Source organism: Heteronotia binoei, chromosome 12, assembly GCF_032191835.1.
Source record: "Heteronotia binoei isolate CCM8104 ecotype False Entrance Well chromosome 12, APGP_CSIRO_Hbin_v1, whole genome shotgun sequence".
Taxonomy (NCBI): domain Eukaryota; kingdom Metazoa; phylum Chordata; class Lepidosauria; order Squamata; family Gekkonidae; genus Heteronotia; species Heteronotia binoei.
Genome location: NC_083234.1, coordinates 51,540,211 through 51,559,651, shown reverse-complemented (window position 1 = coordinate 51,559,651; position 19,441 = coordinate 51,540,211). Strand labels below are relative to the sequence as shown.

General features: G+C 40.5%; 1 protein-coding gene across 1 annotated transcript; it reads right to left on the bottom strand.

The window, feature by feature from the left end:
- Window positions 1–2,372: 2,372 nt before the first annotated feature.
- Window positions 2,373–16,120, bottom strand: DGUOK (deoxyguanosine kinase). Its single transcript, XM_060251300.1, has 7 exons — window positions 15,982–16,120; window positions 15,341–15,454; window positions 13,123–13,309; window positions 11,181–11,328; window positions 8,718–8,833; window positions 4,997–5,096; window positions 2,373–4,846 (listed from the first exon to the last, which is right to left on the bottom strand). Exons 1-7 carry the CDS (start codon window positions 16,043–16,045, stop codon window positions 4,781–4,783), a joined length of 795 nt encoding a protein of 264 aa, XP_060107283.1. The 5' UTR covers window positions 16,046–16,120; the 3' UTR covers window positions 2,373–4,780.
- Window positions 16,121–19,441: the final 3,321 nt, after the last annotated feature.

Here is a 19,441-nt window from a genome sequence, read left to right as displayed (position 1 = left end):
AAGAATCTATATAGGGATAATTACGAAAAAATTTTGAAAGAGATCCGTAGGGATCTAATGAAATGGAAAGATCTACAGATTTCACTTCTTGGTCGAGTCGCTACAATTAAAATGAATATACTTCCGAGAATTTTATTTTTATTTCAAACGATTCCAATTGCATTACCCAAATCCTTCTTCCAACAACTTAACGAGTTGACTAGAATGTTTATTTGGCAGGGTAAGAAGGCCAGAATAAAAATGAAAGTCATGCAAGACACTAAGCTAAGAGGAGGATTTGCTCTCCCAGACTGGAAATTATACTATAAAGCGTGCTGCATTGCGTGGCTGAGAACTTGGTGTAAATTGGACAATAAAAGGCTACTGTCCATAGAGGGCGATGGTCTGGGAGAAGGTTGGCATAGTTATATGTGGTATAAAACTCCTACTAAAACCGGGCGGTTTCTCAGACATGAAATAAGAAGAGCTTTGTATGCGGTCTGGAGCGAAATAAAAGTACTGTATAAACAGACGCCAAAATGGATTTCCCCGATAGAGGCTTCGTCGCATCCTAAATTATATAATTGGGAAAATCAACAGGACTATGCTTATCTGTTAAATGACCACAATGAACTGATTGAAGAAGAAGTTTTAAAGCTATCTTGGTGGCTACAATGTCAAGTGAGATCGAGATTTCGAAAAGATAAAGAAATAGGTTTTGGGAATTCCGACTCTGATCTAGATTTGATTTTGGAGTCTAAACAAAAATTAATTGCCAAGGTATATGAATGGCTGCTCCAAGCCAAGATGCAGGATGAAGTGGTGAAAGAAGCCTGGATTAGATGGTTGAAAGACTTTGGTTACAATATAGATCTGGAAGAGTGGGAGAAGCTATGGAAGCAGAATATGAAGTTAATAAAACCAGCAGACCTCAAAGAAAATGTGTATAAAATGGTTTATAGATGGTATCTCACTCCAGACAGATTGGCAAAAATATATCCCTCTTACTCCAATAAATGTTGGAAATGTACCGAAGTCAAAGGTTCTCTGTTCCATATATGGTGGCATTGTAAAAAGGCCAGGAAATATTGGACACAAGTCAATATCTGGATTCAAAAAATTCTGAAAATACAAGTAAAGCATGTTCCGGAACTGTATCTCATAAACATTTGCAGACAAAATTTACCAGCGACCAAGTTGAAATTAGTGTTGTACATAGTTACAATTGCCAGAATCTTATATGCTAAGTACTGGAAGGAGGACAGAACTCCTAACAGAGAAGAATTTATATCTAAACTTTTTGAAACGGCGGAAGCAGATTTGATGACCACCCGATTAAGAGGTGGTAATGTGCAGAAATGTCGGGAGGAATGGGACCCTGTATATGACTGGGTTAAAAACAGAGGTTATGATATATGATAGGTTTTGATATATGATATATGACATATGTTATATGATATAAGACATATAAAAACAGAGTATATCAGGATAATGTATAGATGAAGCATTGAACTGTGTAATGCTTTTATGTTTAACCCCCCTATCCCTCTCCAGTGTGGGTGGTTGGTAGTTGGTAGGGGATGATGTGGTAGGGAGTAGTATGTATATTGTGTTGTGTATTGTGTTGTTTTTTATGTTATATGTTTCATGTTATTAGTGTGTTAGCATTTTGTTATGTTTGTAGTTGATTTTTAGTAATAAAACTTTAAAACTTTAAAAAAAAAAAAAAAAAAAAAAAAAGAATCACATGTGGATCCCATTGTTTATCACTGATGTAGGCTTTCTGGAATTCTCCACTGGGGTTGATATCAAATGTAAAAAGTGAGGACAGTGGTGGGAAAAAAGATGTTTCAAGCCCTGAGGTTAAGGCTTCTAGTGTAGAATGCCAGGCAAACTTGCATAGCTTAGGTGGCACTAGGTGAACATGACAACCAACCAGCCACAATATGATAACTTCTTTATTAAAATAATGTACCGTCTTTCCAGAGACCTGCTTGAGGTGGCTTGCAAAATAAAAACTATACAATTAAAAATGGCAAAGAAGGTCAGTCACCCTCTTAAGAACTTAAGAATGTACGCAATTAAAAATGGTTTCAGTGATATGATCAATGTGACACCGAAAAGCCTCCCACAGAGAAAGGTCGATCTTGTAAGCCCACATGAAGAAATGCTGTTACAAATGACAGTGAGTATGTGCACTGGCAGGGTGTTGGGTTTAAAGCAATATCTAAATATCTATTCTCAAGTATGGTCAGATTCAGTTACTAAAAGACAGCATTTGTTGTGATTACTTTTCCATAGCTCATAGTATCTACAGTAATATCATTAACACTGTCATTGCCTAAACAAAGGGATATGTACCTTTGGCATGCATGATTAGTGCATAAGTCCAGTTTATTGGATATTACAACTTTTATTTTAAATAATCTGCAAGTTACAATAGTGTACAGAACCAGGGAGTTAGCTACAACTCTCTGGAACAGAACCACTTATGCCTTAAATGTAAGGGGTGGGGGAACTCTTGCAGCAGAAGAACCTCCCACCCCACAGGAATTTGGTCCCCCTGATGAATTCCACTTTCTAACCCTACTAATATTACATACACAAGTTCTGTTCCAGTTATTATTAAATTAAATACAACATTCTATAATTTGGGGGGAAATCCAGTATCTACAAAGAGTTTTACAGTGTACCAATCCTTTAAAAAGTCAGTTTCCACATTAAAATACAGTGTTTGAAACGATCTATAAAAGCAGGCCTTCCTTTCAACCAGGAGGGTTAAGTTTAAATTGGAACATGTACATAAATTTTAGGATGAATGTACACAAATTTTAAGATGAATGCCTGCTCCCACTCCACTCCAAGCAGCACGTTGTTTACCCATGTGGTCTGGTCAAATTGTATGTTAACAAAGGTATAAGTATGGGGAAAAGAAATTATCACATCATTAAATGCAAACAGGCCTTTAACTTCATTGCACAACAGTTACAGAAACTGCCAAACAGCTGTGTGCAAGAGAACATTCAAGAGTGGTACTTTTGGACAATTCCTAAGTCCATTAAAGTCAATGGGATTAGAGAGGTGCATCTCTGCTTAGGGTAGAATGGTTAGAATCTGAACAAGAACCATCTGCAGCTATTCCTCTTAGGTAGCTGCTCAGCTACTTGTCACCTGTCCAATATGTAGGGTCCAGTAACATTGCTTTATTTAACCTTTCAACTCTAAATTCCTAGATGGACCCCCTACAAGTCTATTAAGTGCAAATCTAGAAACAAAACATTTTGCTTACGGCAAGAAGAGCAATAAATGTTCACTTTCATATTACTGTGTTGCTAATAAACTGAGCTCTACTACAGAAGTCTTTGAAATTCAAAGATATCAAGTGTAACCAAAGAGGCAAAGAAACAAGCATAAATCTGAAGTCTTGACTTGACTCCAAATACTATATCTCACACTGTAGTATATAGTTAATAACTTATATGGTTCTGGCAAGAATCTGACTAATTACATATGACATTAGCTCATCTAGGTCATGCAAAGGTGCCACATGTCTCTAGTCTGGTCAGCTGGACGCAGGTCTTGCACAGACATGAGTACAATGTAATGATACACTGACTCTGCAACATTCTGTGGTGTTCTGGAATGTTTTGGCATCAATCAGCTTCTAACCTCTACCCCCATTTGAGGGTTTTCAGTACACAACAAAAAAAAGGGTACAGATGTACATAAGCCAGGAATTGTTTGACTGGACCACTTTTCAGGACAATTTCTAGGGCTATTTGGAAACACAAGAGATTGAAAGCACAGAAGATAAAAATTAGATACAGAAGAGTAAAGTGAAGTTCATGAAACAGACCCATATGACACTAGTCCAAGTCACAATAGGCAGCAAGGAATGGGGGCACAATGAAAGCAGCTCCTCTTAGAGAACACAGAAGCTGATGTATTGCAATACATATAAAGGTATTACAAATGAAGAAGCAAAATGAGAGCAAGTTTTTAATACAAATGTAGAAAGAAGTGGATTTTTCATGAAAATATATTTGTTATTGTGAAATATGCAATAGACTTTCCTTTAAATTTTGATATATTAAAAACTATAGCTAGTGTGTAGAAATGGTGAAATATGTAACATAGAATATGCAGCAATGAAATTAATAATTTAGTTGCAAAATAGATTAGCTATTAAATTTAAGATGTTAGAAGTAAGGATTAATGTATTTTATAGAAAATGTCATAAGAATTACAATGAAGGGGATGTCGGGAAGAAAGATTTTGTTTTATATATCCTGTAAAGTATAAATAACCTTTGACATACATAATTGTATAACCCCTCTTTTCCTTTTGTATCTCTTTTATATCTTGTCTTTAAGCAGGAGCTGATTGGAACAGCAGGGGAACCACCATTGCTGATGCTACAATTCAGTGCTGGGGGGAAGGGGGAATCCATGAAAGAGGCAGCCAAGCTCTCTCATTGCACTGTACCCATCCAGGCCCATGCCAAGTGAAAGCACACATTAAAGTGCCTGAAAAGCCAGAATGGAGGATTGGATGCCATCTCTGACCTGGGCCAGCCCATAGAGAAATGCACCCTGCCTCCTTCTAACTGTCACCATTTGTATCTCCACACAATTTGGGTACTGGAAGGTTTTGTTAGTAGTGTCTTAACTCCAAACATCCTGGGAGTATCACCGACCTGGTATCCAGCTGGTTTTTACCTTCCAAGGTTCAGAAAGGTTTTCATTTGGCCTCTTGATGGGCGGCAACATAGGGCCATTTGCTCACAGAACAGGAATCTGAGCTAGGAAGTGGCTGTAGAAGCAGAAGGCAAAGCTTCAGAGGAGAGGTTCTTTATAAAAGTCCCCACCTGTGACACAGGGAACAGCATCCAGAAATGTGAGTTTGGAGAGCTCACACCACATTTGTTCCAGGAAATAAAAGTCAGGCAATTTGAAAACTTGTTGGACTTGAGCTAAGAACATGCGGACTTTTATAGCAGAAACTGAAATGATCTTACCTGGCTCACAAGTCTCCTTTGCTCATTTGTGTTATTCTCAAAATCCTTGGTAACATCAAGAATCAAGACAGGAGCATTTCTCAGATTTTCAAAATGGATCCTGAGATGACAACAAATGAAAATCCTGAGCATCCAATAGAAGCAAAGCTGATATGAAACTTCAGCAATATGTATGACATATTCAACAATGATATAACCACAGAATGCTATTATACAGAGACAGACTGGGTTTGAAAAGAGGATTGAATTTGATGATCCTTCAGAGGCCTCTCTTATCTGGAAGTGCCATGAGGACTGAGAGAAGGTACCTGGGGGGCACCCACTAATTCTCCTAGCATGGCTGGCTACTGCACCAAGTTTCATCCTAAGGCTAGCTCAATCTAGGATTACACTGAACAGATTCAGACAACTTGCTGTTTCTCAGCCCAAATTTCCATATCACATAAATAATCTAAATAAGGTTTATCCACCTCAAAGAAAAGAATGCTATTAGTTACCTCCAAGCTTGAGGAGAAAAATGGAAGGTAACAACAGGGTCTCAACTACTCTTAGCACTGCACAATTAAGGAGGATACATCAGTCTCCAATTTCGATATATTTACTTGCTTCTCTGTGTTCTCACCTAGAACTGAATCCAAACAGTGACCATGTAGACTTAGCTTGTTGTTCTTGTTTGGTCTTCACATCTATTAAAACCTTCATTATGTTAATCTTATCTTTTCTAGGATAGGGAGAGCCAGTTTGGTGTAGTGGTTAAGTGTGCGGACTCTTATCTGGGAGAACCAGGTTTGATTCCCCACTCCTCCACTTGCACCTGCTGGAATGGCCTTGGGTCAGCCATAGTTCTGGCAGAGGTTGTCCTTGAAAGGGCAGCTGCTGTGAGAGCCCTCTCCAGCCCCACCCACCTCACAGTGTGTCTGTTGTGGGGGAGGAAGATAAAGGAGATTGTGAGCCGCTCTGAGACTCTTCGGAGTGTAGGGTGGGATATAAATCCAATATCATCTTCTTCTTCTTAAATGGTAACCATATAAACTAAGCTTGTTATTCCTGAATCTGATAAATATTTTCATTATGTCACATGTTAATTTACTGTCCACCCTCTGCCTATATGTATGCACCAGTAAATTCCATTTCAGTGTATCTGAGGAAGTGTGTGTGCACATAAAAATTCATACACTGAATAAAACTTTGTTGGTCTTAAAGGTGCCATGGGACTCAAACTTTGTTCTACTGTATACTGTACCTGTGCAAGTAAATTTCGCTTGGAATCCAGCATACAACAGGAACTACCATGAACCTCAGCATTCAGTTTTAAAAGATTATAATCCTCATTATAACATAGGCAGGCTGACAACAGACGGCCGGCTCAGGGTGGCATCAAGGCGCCCCAGAATAGAGCTGGCCAGAATAGAGCGCCCCGGAGCTTCTGGATGGCACTTAGAAGAGGGACAGTTTTTGGAATAAAATCATACCAACTATTGAATTAATTATCAATCACAAGATTCCTTTTTCCCCAGAATCAATTTTATTAAATTTATGGAGAAGGGAAGAGATGCCAGGACATAAAACAGACTTGGCGTCTCTCCTTATATTAGCAGCTAAAATTTTAATAGCACATCACTGGAAGTCAAAGGTAATGCCAACAAAAAGACAATGGTTCCTGAAGATCTGGGACATAATAGCAATGGATAAGATTGCAAACACAATTCAGCAATCAGAAGTTTTAGAAAGTGGAAAAGATAATAACACGTTTGTGGAAAAATGGTTTTATTTCTTTAAGTTTGTACAAGAACAACAAAATGTTTCATGTCAACTGCCAGAAAAATATATAGACTTTGTATTCTATTAAGTCTCTCTACATAATGCTGTAATCATAATGGGATGGCTAAAGTTACAGATATTGTAATAGTTATATGTGTTGGATTGTTACTGTTATATTAATATTAATAAAATATATTTAAAATTGAAAAAAAAAAAAGAAGAGGGACAGGTTGCAGGCACCCCAGGGAGCATCTGGACACTCACGTGCCCCATCCATGGCTCCCAGGCTGCTTCCCGGCCTTCCAGATGGCCAGGGAGATGCCTCAGACAAAAGGCAGCACTTTGAAAGTGGTGCCTTTTTGAGCAGACTTCCAGCAAGCCAGGGTGACTCAGGGGTGGGATGGGGACGGCAGGCAGATGTGCATGTGTGGACGCGCTTTTTTTGATTCGCCTGCCTCCCACCCCCAGGACAGCTTAAAACGCCCATCTGTTATCACCCATAATGTCTGCTGGAGGTGTTGAGGTTGTGCAGCTGTCACAATCCACCTATTCTTCTTTCCACTTGTACTCCTGTCATCTTCCCATGACCAACAGCCCCTTACTGCTGTTATTACTGGTCCTCTTCCCGCCACCTAAACATTCCCAAAAGTTGGATAAACCAATTAAAATACATTGAAATAAAGCTTGAGAAGAGATAGACACTGGCCAGATTCAACACATGATAAATGCAGGTAGGATGTGCCGATGCTAGTGGAACAGTCTGCCTCAGAAGGTCAAAAAGCCCCACAGCTTGCATCATTTTGCAGAATGCAAAAGGCTCAGAAAGGCATTTTTACAAAGGGATTAGAAACACAGAATAATAAAACATATAATGAGGGTGCTTTAATAAGGAGAAAAAACTGTAGCCCACTGCAATGTTTAATGCATGTATTGCCTTCCTTTTATTGTACATTGTCTTTTACCTTGGCAACCAACTTTCTACATTATGGCATTGTCATGCCTTGGACAGCTTTGTTGATGTTGCTTGCATCCTACTGCATTGTTTTTGGAGACCCTTGTTGTCTGACTAAATTATTTTTAAATTTTGCCTCAAGTCTCGCTGAGAAAGTTAGGCTATAAATGAAGCTAAAAATAAGGTACCCACCTGCACACTTCCAATCTGAGCAGCATCCATGGTTCTTCCCTCCTACATTTATGTCCTCTTACAGCAACACTGTGTAGCAGGATAGGCTGAGAAAGTGTGCCAGGAACCCAAGATCACCCAATGAACTGACCAGGGATTTTAATCCAGGTCTTCCACCACCACCCCATTCATAATCTGACACTAATTATTAGACCATGGTGTTTTTCTGATTTGGAGGCACTGGCAGAGGAGGAAGCAGAAAGGCTTTTGCACGGAGCAGAAACAAACTTCTCATAGCCCATGCTGCCTGCAAAGACAGTATTTTTGCAGCCTGCCTAAAGATTTTCTTTTGTATAGAAGGTGCACCAGCAGATGCTGACAAATCATAGCGGTTTAAGTGATCATCACTTTGCAGTTAAGCTCTGCCCATGTATGTTCTGAAACCTCATGACAAAACATGTAATAGTAGATGAGGATAAGGCACAAGTTTGCAACTCTGGCACCCTGACCTGGATACACCAGGCAAGTCCAATCTTGTCAGATCTCAGAAGCTAAGCAGGGTCAACTCTGGCAAGTACTTGGATGGGAGATCTCGGAATACCAGCAGTCAGCAGGGCAGGGGCAGGCTTTATCCAGCCACCTCTTTGAATATCCTCCAGGCCCCCAGCAGGGGTCAGTTACCAGACGTCACCATGACTTCCAAATGCACACACACTCGCACAAACACACATAAAAATACAAAAAAAAAAGTTTGCATCTCTGGCATTTTCATACAAGTGGAGCAGTTGATACAATCACAGCCACATGGGCTGCCATCAGCCAGATTCTAGTACTCACTCTGTGCTTCTTGTGTGGAGCCAGTTTTCATGCTGAGAGTGAAGCTGCTCTAGATAGCGCAGCTGAATATCTTTCTCTTCAGGCCTCGCTCTTCGGCACAGCCTCTCCAGACATACCTGAAAGGACAAAAGGGAGTACATGCTGACCAACCCTTCAGTGCCTTAAAGTCAGCAGTCCCCACCGAGAGCAGAGGCAAACTTTGCTTGTGAAAAGGGCTTTTTTTGTAGCAGGAACTCCTTTACATATTAGGCCACACACCCCTGATGTAGCCAATCCTCCTAGAGTTTACAGTAGGCACTGTACTAACAGCACTGTAAGCTCTTGGAGGATTGGCTACATCAGGGGTGTGTGACCTAAAATGCAAAGGAGTTCCTGCTACAAAAGCCCTGCTCATGAAGTTAAAAACAAAATCATTTTATTTTACTCAAAACATTTATTAGCTTCCTTTCTACCTTTGCAGAACTTGGTGGTTCTTTTTGCTGAACCTACCCTGCACCACTTGTTGGGAGGAAACAGTTTGAAATTCAGCCAGTAATTAAAGGCACAGTTGCTCCTAATATTCTTGCCTTCCCATCCTGACATGGGGCTTGCAGCCACAAAAGGAGTTGAAGGGCCCCTCTTTGCTGTCTTTTTCCTTTGAGGCTGAGGTGGATGGCATGGTTTTCTTTTTTTGTTTCTGCTGAGACCTTGTCTAAAGCTCCCTCTCTGAAGAGCAGACTACCAGAAAATTTTTCTGCAGACTGGTTGAATTTTGATAAGGGGTCCACCTTCTAGTGTTTTAGCCAGATTCAGCGTTCACTGCCTGTACCCTTGTGCAGGGTATCCTGAGACACATCTGCAGCAAATTCTGCTGCCCTCTTTATCTTTAGAAGCAATCTTTTAAGTGTGAAGGGATCAGGTTCCATGTCCTAAAGTAGACTGTCAGCCCAGATAACTATGGCTCTGCTGAAATTTAATTGGACTGCTGAAACCCTGATTGCAAGGGAGGATACCTCATACAATTTCTTGATTACTGTCCCATTTTTCTTATCCACCAAGTCTTTGAGAGCGTTGTCCCCATCTTTTGAGAGAAGAGCACCCAAGTGGAGGGCAACTACTGGAGCATCCACTAAAGGGACCTTGAGGTCCTCCATGGTTGCCTCGGTAAGGCACAGAATTTCTTGGCAATGCTTGTTAGTGAAGAGCCTGGGATGGCCGACTCCACCATCAAGACTTCATTTAAAACCTTAAGTCAAATGCACTCCTAAATAAAACTGTCTTCAACTCTGGATAAAAGTAACTGAATGACAAAACCACACCTGATGCAGACACATCACAGTATCTCCAGCAGAAACAAGGAGAGAAAAAACCATGCAATTGGCAGGCTCCTTTGTGCATGGATAAGTTCACAAGAATCTTCATGTAATATGTTTCTTGTAGAACACATTTTGGGAATTATTTTAAATGATAGGGAAAAGAACAAATATGGTTCAATATGCCTAAATCAAGAGCTGGTGGTCATGAACTAGACAAAACTTTCAGATGAAATGTGAACTTGCTGGTCCCGGAGCATAAGACCCCATAGCAAAGCCTGACATCTTAGCCAAGAGGCCCCAAAGTCTAGTCCAGACAAATTAGTTTCTCCAATGTCAGTTGAATGAGACCATTTGGGAGATGATGAGCAATGGCTAAGTCTAGCTCATGTTAGAGGGATAAGGGGATAGATTGACTCTAACACCTGTCAAATAGCGCTTTTCAGTTCAGTCTAGGCAGCTCACTGCTGCATGACACACAACTTTTTACCACACCTCATGGTCTCAACAGAAATAGAATGGTAACTTTCAATGTATTATAATTTCCTTGCCCTCAGGCCTTCTCTGTGCATCTGAACCAGGATATCAGAGATCCACACAGAATAAGATTAAACAGCAGCAAGAGCTGAAGCAGAAAATTGTTTGGAAGAGATTTTCAAGCTGTAGGAAGTACTGTCTGAACTAGCCTTAAAACAAAAGCAGGCTAAGAACAGTGGAGATGGGACAAGACATATCTCCACTTACAGAAGAGGCATGAAGGGTGATTTTGTCTTGTTCTCCCTTCCCACTGACATATCATAGAATACAACTTCCTGAGCATGTGTGGAAGGCCCCAGCATTGCAAAGATTTCAGTGGCTCTGTAGAGTTTTTGTGACAGGCTTTTGACAGTGTGACAGGCTTTTGACAGTGAAGTTCTGGTCTCCTTTTTACCTGCTTTTTTTTAGATTCAAGACTGTATTCTAAATTTAATGCAAGTGCCTTTGAGTATCATTGAGCAGAAGAAAAGTTATACAAACATTATTTTTAAAACTTGGAAAGACTTCTCTGTGTACTGATAGAGAATACCGAGCAGTTTGTATAAATTTTATTACCTCGCTCAAGGAAAAAAGTGACCCTCAAATGCAGCCAATACACATGCAGACAAGTCTCTGGATGCTTTTTCATGATTACCTCAGGAGGCGCCCGGAGATAAAGGAAACCATGGAGCGCAACTTGGTTTCCAAATGCTTGAAGAAGGAAGGTATGCCAGTCTTGGTAAATTATCCACTCAATCTCTGCCAAATGGCCAATCTCAAATGAATTCTTTGCAAAGATATACCTGGGATGGGTGGGAAGAAGAGATGGACAATCCAATTTAGTTTCTCCAAAGTTATATCTTGCCACTTTAGCAGAACAAAGATTATCCATCAAATCACATTTACATTCTTACCATCAAATTCTTTTAATCTTTAGAATACAAAAATCAGGACACCCCCCCCCCCCAACACATACCTTCCCACTTGTGTTTCTTAAGGAACCTTCAGAGATATTTTCAGATGCAGAAGCCATCTCCAATCACAAGCTGAAACATGGAACTCACATATTTAAATTATAAGCTTGTCCTTCTCTCTTCTCATCTTCATTAGGCCCCACACCCAAAAAAATACAAGAGGGGAGAAAAAAAAGACCTGCCTCAGTACAGTAAGCCTTTAGGCAGGTCGTCTGCCCCTTCTCAGTGAAAATGAAGTTTTGAAACTTTTTATCTGAAGAGATGTTTTTCCATGCTGGCTTGCATGCTGAAACTCAGAAGATTCAATGGCAGTGTCTAGGATGCAAGCCATGCCTCCTGGTCCTCCCCACTGCCCTGCATTACTGAAAGTGCTCTCTACAGCAGCATACAGGTAGGACTAGCTATTATGGGGAGAAGGAAATTTAGAAACTGCCTGCTAAGTGGGTTCATTGCAGATCTTTGAGAAGGCTGCAGTCAGAGATAGAGGGTCCCTTAGCAAATTATTTGCTTGCTAGTGTTCATCAGCCTCACTAATAAGCTGCATGTAACTAAAATTATGAATTATGATAGTAAGAAATAAAATTGTACTGTCCTCTGCAAATTAAGGTGGTGGATTAATGTGCAAAGAGAACAATGAAAGAAGCTATGTAGTATTTTTTTTTACTTGAGACATTCCTCTTTAATATTTATATAATCATTGTATTCTCTTTAATCAGGTTGCTCATGATAGGTATAACTTATAAACTGATAGTTAACCCACTGTAATAGCATCTGTCTTTAATTTAATACTTTCAGTTGAGAAATACAACTCATTCATTGCTACATAAGGATATGTTGATACATCGTAAGTTTGAACTGGAACTGCTTAGAGTATTTTGGTTTGAAAGGATTAGTGGAAAAATTTATCAGCTTTTAAAACAGAATTACAGAGCAGTGGAAGAATGGCATTGATTCCCTGTTTTGTCAGACAAAGAATTAACGTGTCAGGGAATGTCACAAGCAATGTGAACAAGAGGCTTTAAAAACTGTATTATTCTGGTGCTTATCCCCCTCGTTTGAAACTGGGCTGCTGGTGCTGTCAAGCATTAATCACAGATCTTATTTATTTTGAAACTGTTGATTAACAGAGAACTTTGAAAAATAAATTTGGAATGTTATCAGAGACATGATGGAACAGGACATCCCATTATATCATGAATCAGGGCTTTGGGGCTACTTTAAACAATTGTTCTTAGGGATGACATGGAGCTTATGTCAGCAGCAAGAATGTGAAAGTTAGCTTCTGTACTACCTCTGATGGGATGGTGTAAGAAAATATAGGCTGGAGCTCTTTCAGGAAAAATTACTGAATCTAAAAGACCAGCCAACAGAAAGGACATATTTGTGAAGAGTTGGATACTTTTAACCACACTGGAATAATATGATTCGCTACATGCACAGGTTTCTTTCCTCTAGGTTGACAGCATAGTTTGTGTGTGTATACACACAGAGAGAGAGGGAGAGGGATGGGGGGGAGAGAAAATAAACTGAAGAATCAGACTCCAAATCTACTGAATTAGATGCAAAACATTATATGTTGCATTGCAGCCAACAAGGATCAGGAACAGAGTTCTGGTATCATACCTATCACTGTACACAGATCTCTCAAAAATCTGCACAGATTCCTGGGTCTTCAGGGGCTCCATTGACAGAGGCTGCAGCTGTGCTTTGAGCCGACTCAAACATGAGTAAGTCTGGAATGTGTAGGACCATCGAGAAGGCTCCTGATAGAGGCTTTGAAGCAAGTTTCCAAAACTCTGAGAAGACAAGGAAATTACAAATATATACATTTAAGAATGAGCTTCCCCAGAATATTAAGAAGGGAAAAATATTATTAGGGGAGGGGCCATGGCCCAATGATAGAGCATCTGTTTGGTATGAAGAAGGTCCCTGGTTTAATCCCTGGCATCTCCAGTTCAAAAAATCAGGCAACAGGTAAAGTGAAAGGCTGAGAGAGAGCTGCTGCCAGTCTGGGTAGATGATACTGACTTTGATAGACCGATGGTCTGATTCAGTATAAGGCATCTTCATGTGTTCATGTAAAATAATAGGGATGGCTCTGGGGTGTCCTGGGATGGTGGGGCTGCACCAGCAGGAACTAGTTTAGCCATGCTAAGATTCTGATTCACCTGCTTCTAGGTCACCATTTGGAGCATGGCCCTCAATGCAGAACAAAATGTACCCTCTTTCTCCCTAGCTTAAGTAACAAAACAAAAGCCAATGAACCACATCAACAGAAAGGGAGGAAAAGTTCTGCTTTTAAGATGTCAAATCCTGTGACTAGAGGCACAATTGTTAGCAAATTGCCTAAACAATTCTTTCAGTACCCTGAACATTTGGTATTTCCTTCTCAACTCTCCCTTCCCCCCTCAAATCTCTCCTCAAACCCACCTTCTTTCATCTTTCCTGTCACTGCTTAACCCAGAAGATGATCCTCTTCACCTTCTTCACCCAAAGGTGATTAACACATGGAATTCACAGCCACAGGAGGTGGCAGTGGCTACAAGCATAGACAGCTTCAAGAGGTGACTGGGTAAATATATGGAGCAGAGGTCCATCAGTGGCTATTAACCACAGAATATTGATGGAACTCTCTGTCTGGGGCAGTGATGCTCTGTATTTTCGGTGCCGGGGGGGGTGGCTACAGTGGGAGGGCTTCTAGTGTCCTGGCCCCACTGATGGACCTCCTGATGACACCTGGTTTTTTGGTACCTGGGTGACACAGAGTGTTGGATTGGATGAGCCATTGGCCAGATCCAAAATGGCTTCTCTTCTGTTCTTAACCATGAAAGCGCAGATTATAAACTCCCAATAGGAACAAGGTTCTACAAAGTGTCTTTTGTTTATACCATCAAGCAACCTGTATACTTTATATGATGAACAGTAACACTGCTATAAAATAATTATTTTGCCAAAACAGAGGAGTAAGCCAAGGCAAAATCAGTTCACTAAACCAGCAACAGAAAGGTACCTTATAGCTATACTAAATCTCCTGATATCTAGGCTGAACCTGCATAGGCTAGCTGCTTCATAATTCAAGATGATGTCCATCACAGAATGTTTCAGCTGTGACTTGCCAAAGGAAACCCACCACATACACACAATTAAGAATTGACCATTTAACTGGTCAAAACAATTGCAGTCAATGCTGTTCAAGTATTTTTAAAAGCATTCATTTGATCAGAACAACAAAAAGATACTTTAGTTTCAAACAGCTTTGAAATTTAAGCTATTTACATGGACTCCTTAAACAGCTATTATGAAACAATGAAATCAACTTTTGAAGGAATAAATTAACAGGAAAGGTGAACAATTCTGCCCTCACCCCTATCCTTGCTAATAAATTAGACTAAAATGAATTTTAAAAACTATGCTAATGTCTGTACAGAGGCATGTCAAGTCCTGACATCATACCTGATAATATTTGACCATGGTCAAGTAACAGGCGGTCAACTGATAGTATTTGGCAAGTCAGCTGATGGTCAGCCCAAGTGCAGCTAGATGATTACTGACGTTTTGGTCACAACAGTTAACAATGAACATGCAACTTCAGCTTGGTCTTGTGCACCAGGTGGCATTCAGCTCTTTGAGGATAACTGCTCTACTGATTAAATAGAAAATAACATAAGATTCTGAACTGCTTTGGTCTCTTTTACTGGAACCATTGTTCTGGCACAACGTTGCTCAGAATTACTGTATCAGTGGGAAAGAAGGCATTTGTGCTACTAACACCAACCAATGGAATGCAAAATATCGAACTAGAATGTTCACAAGCTTTGGAAGTTTTGCTCTTTGATTCTTACCTGATTGGATTGAGCAGCTTGAACCTTCTGCCATTTGGAAACTGGTTCTGTAGTCATGTGCCATTCTGGGAATGCCTTTTTAAGCAGTCTTACAAATGTGGACTTCCCTACAGCTATGAATGAAGAAACATACACATCCATTAACCCGCACCTCTGCTTCGGAAAGAAATGTCAACAGCCAACAGAAAAGAAGCAAAACAATTTATGAGATGAAGCATGGAAAGCTCCAGTTTCAGACATCACTTCAACAAGTCACTGTTTTCTAAGACTCATTTGGGGGTAGCCATATATAAACCTGATGCAAGAACCACTAAAATCATACGCCTAAATCACTATGAATACACAAGAAGTACCACCACAATCATCCTCTCCCCGCCCACACATGAATCTTAGCATCTTCCAGATATGGTGTGTTCAAAAGGGATTTTGATTGGATAAAGGAAGGAAGCGGAATAATAACAGAGCCCCAGAAGAGGGGGTGGTTGACTGCAAGGTCTCTTCAAACCGACAGCCCTCCCTCTCTTTCCAGAGCCACAGGTCAATCCTCTAAAGAAGATGTTTTCTGGGTACGTGCATTATGCATATATTCCCATACTAAGAAACCAAGGAAAGAAGCGCTGAGCCTCTCCCCAGCCCTTACCGATATTGCCTTCGATGGACAGTCTCTTGCCAAGTTCCATGCACAAACCCCACACGCCAACCATGTCATAGAACCAAACATGCCGCAACCAACAACAGCCTGCTCGCCGGAAACCAGTGCGCAGGCGCAGCCGAACCTGCTCGTCTCCTTCCGGAGCAGCAGTTTCCAAGCCTACAGCTCGTGTGCTCCGCCCTCTGAGGTCGGCTGCGAAAGTCCCCTCGGAAATGGCCGGCGTTTAGGGGGCAGAGGACTTCAAACGGCTAAGCTGTAGCTGCTGGCAACGGAATTTAAAACACGTTATGGCATAGAACGCGTACAGGTATCTTATGAGGTGTGCAGGCGTATACCCAGCTTATACCCAGATTTAAACTTTGTTGGTCTTGGCGGTGCCCCTGGATTCAAACTTTGTTCATGTGCAAGTAACCGTGTCCTAACTGGAGTCCAGTGGCACCTTAGCACACGAAAGCTTACATCCTGAATAAAACTTTGTTGGTCTTAAAGGTGCTACTAGACTCCAACTGTGTTCGGTTGCTTCAGACAACATGCCTGCCCACGTGTCCTAATTTTTTGAAAAAGTTTCATACATTACACAGCTACAAACCCAGGTTGACCAACAAGTGCGGACTCAGCAGATGCAGCCAGTCTCTAGTCTTCTCTCCAGTCACCTTACAGGATACATATTGTGCCACGGTGACTTTTTTATTTTTAGATGAATTCTTTAAAAAGCTTGGGTGTCTGATGTCTGCTAAAACATAAAATGTGTAATGGTATTCAGTTTATGCCCATGATTCACTTCCTGGTGGTTTTAGGCAGCCAAGAAGTCTCTGTCTAGCTTGAGGGATGCTTAAACTGCACAGCTCTCAACCCCCAAACCATAGGATTTATAATTCGAAGAAAGAGTTGAAGTAGCTAAGACTTTTTAACACCTCTCACAGTTCCCATAGGTGTTTCAGGGATGTCATGCGAGTTTCCAAACCAACCTGGAGATATCATAAAGATCTTAGATGGGTTGCAGTTCAGTGAAAGAGCCTCTGTTTTGTGTGCAGAAGGTTTCAGGTTCAGTCTCTGGCATCTCCAGTTTAAAGGACTTGGCAGTAAAGTGATGTGAAAGACCTCTGCTTGAGATCCTAGAGAGCTACTTGCTAGTCTGCATAGTAAAAATACTGTCCTTGATGAACCAATGGTTTGATTAAATATAAGAAAGCTTGATGTGTGTTATCTAGATGTATCCTATATGTCTATGTTTTAGCTGGGGGTGGCAGATCTCCTTTCCATCAGATTAATGTCTTCCACTATACTCCACTTAGTTGCACCGACAACTTGTTATTTGACCGTACTACCTCTGAGGATTACTGAGCCCAGATTTAAATGTGATGATAGCTTCCCTATGTAATTTTTGCATGTGTTCAGAGTCTCCTTTAAGCTGTGCTGAACCTGGGCAAAGTTACACAAGTTTAGATCCAAGTGGGCAGCTGTGTTGATCTGAAGCAGAACAGATTTTGAGTCCTGTGGCACCTTTAAGACCAACAAAGTGAAGAAATCTGCATGCACATGAAAGTTCACACCTTGAATAAAACTTTGTTGGCCTTAAAGGTGGCACTGGATTCAATATTTGTTTTACACAAGTTTAATTAACATGCCAGCACAATATCTGCAGGTGCTACAGAGTGCCAGCATGAGAACTAAACCCTGTTTAAATAAGGTTGCAATCCTGTACAAAGTCATTAAGGAAGTTCTTTGTCTTGTCAACATATCATTTTTATTAGGCCTGTGATGTTTGTGAAGGACTGTGAACAGTTAATTCACTTATATGTTATTAGAAAATAATGCAGAGTGTTGTGGCATCTTAAAGACAACAGATTCACTGTGGTAAAGACTTGCATAGGCAGGAGCCTACAAAAGCATATCCTGCAATTACATTCACCTCTTTCTAAGCCCAGTAATTTCAGTGGGCATAGAAGGATGTACTTTTGACTTGGCCTTTCTTTTCAGTGGGGATCCAGGTAGCTAACATCATTCTTCTCTCCTACATTTTATCCTCACAGCAAGCCTGTGAGGTGGATAAGGCTGGGAATGTGTGACTGACCCAAGGTCACCCAGTGAGCTTCCATGCCAAGAGTGGGAATTTGAACCAGTCTCTCTTAAATCCTGATCTGGCACTCTAACCTCTACATTACACTGGGTCTCATTGTAACTCTGTTTAGGATGCAACTACTAATTTGCATCTATTAAAATGCTATTTGAGGCCATAGGAGACTAATTCAGATACTCTTTTAAAATGTATTAATGCTGTTATTATTAATAATAGTGTTAATAGATTAAGAAAGGTTTCAGAAGTCCATTCTCTGAATTTTGAATCCTTCTGTGATGTTAATCTTGGTTTCATGCTAAACTGGCTGGTCTGGGATCCCCCCATTCGTGCACTTGACTTTAACAGATAATTCAGATGGAATTGTTGGCACCCTATTGCATTCCAGTGCTTTTCTTGTTATTGTCCTGTCTGTTTTTAGACCTGATTTGTGATGTGTGTGTGTTTAATACAATTACAGTGGAAGCCTGCCCAATACTGACGGTCAAATAGTTATTGAAGCCTCTTGGGACTAACTTTTGCTCTTTCGTTCTGATTTCAATTTGAACCTATGAAGCTGTCTTATATTGAATCAGACCCTTGGTCCATCAAAGACAGTACTGTCTACTCAGACTGGCAGTGGCTCTCCAGGGTCTCAAGCTGAGGTTTTTCACACCTCTTTGCCTGGACCCTTTTTAGTTGGAGATGCCAGGGACTGAACCTGGGACTTTTTGCTTACCAAGCAGATGCTCTACTACTGAGCCACCGTCCCTCCCCTGAATTTTATTAACTGCTTTTCTATTAATTTAGAAATGCTATAGATGAATGGATTCTTAATTATCAGTTCTTGCTCCAAGGGAAAGGTTTATGCTCTGCTTAAGAAAAGTTGTAGGTTATATAATGTTATTTTGCCCATTTAAAAAAAATGAGCACTTTGACTGCCCCCCTTGCTCCAGGGACCAAGAATGGGCCATGATTAATTGATTAACTGATCAGTCTATACGCAAATGGACAAATAATTGATGAATCCGTAAGCAAATGGACAACTGGAAAACTGAAGAGAGAAGGGGTTCTTTACTAAACAGCACTTACATCTGAAGTAAACTTATAGTACAGTTCTGCTCTTGGGGTTTGAGTAATGCTAAATATTTGTGAAGAATCTAGCACCTTATTAAATGGCAAATGGAGTCACATTTTCAGTTCCATGTAACTGAATGCAAAATAGTGCATTCACTAAGCATGTGAAAAGCATCCTTGTATAAAAGCAGATTTTTTATTTTATTTTTTTGCTATCAAGTAACAGCTGACTTACGGCAACTCTGTGGAGTTTCCTTTCCAAGCTGAGCTCAATGATGTGAGAAAAAGCAAAGGACAAGGTATGACAGACAGTGC

Coding starts and splice junctions, on each gene's coding strand:
- DGUOK (XM_060251300.1), bottom strand. CDS start 16,045: ATGGTTGGCGTGTGGGGTTTGTGCATGGAACTTGGCAAGAGACTGTCC. Junction 13,310..15,340: donor AGCTGCTCAATCCAATCAGG/TAAGAATCAAAG, acceptor TATTTGTAATTT/CCTTGTCTTCTCAGAGTTTT. Junction 11,329..13,122: donor AGATCTGTGTACAGTGATAG/GTATGATACCAG, acceptor CACCCATCCCAG/GTATATCTTTGCAAAGAATT.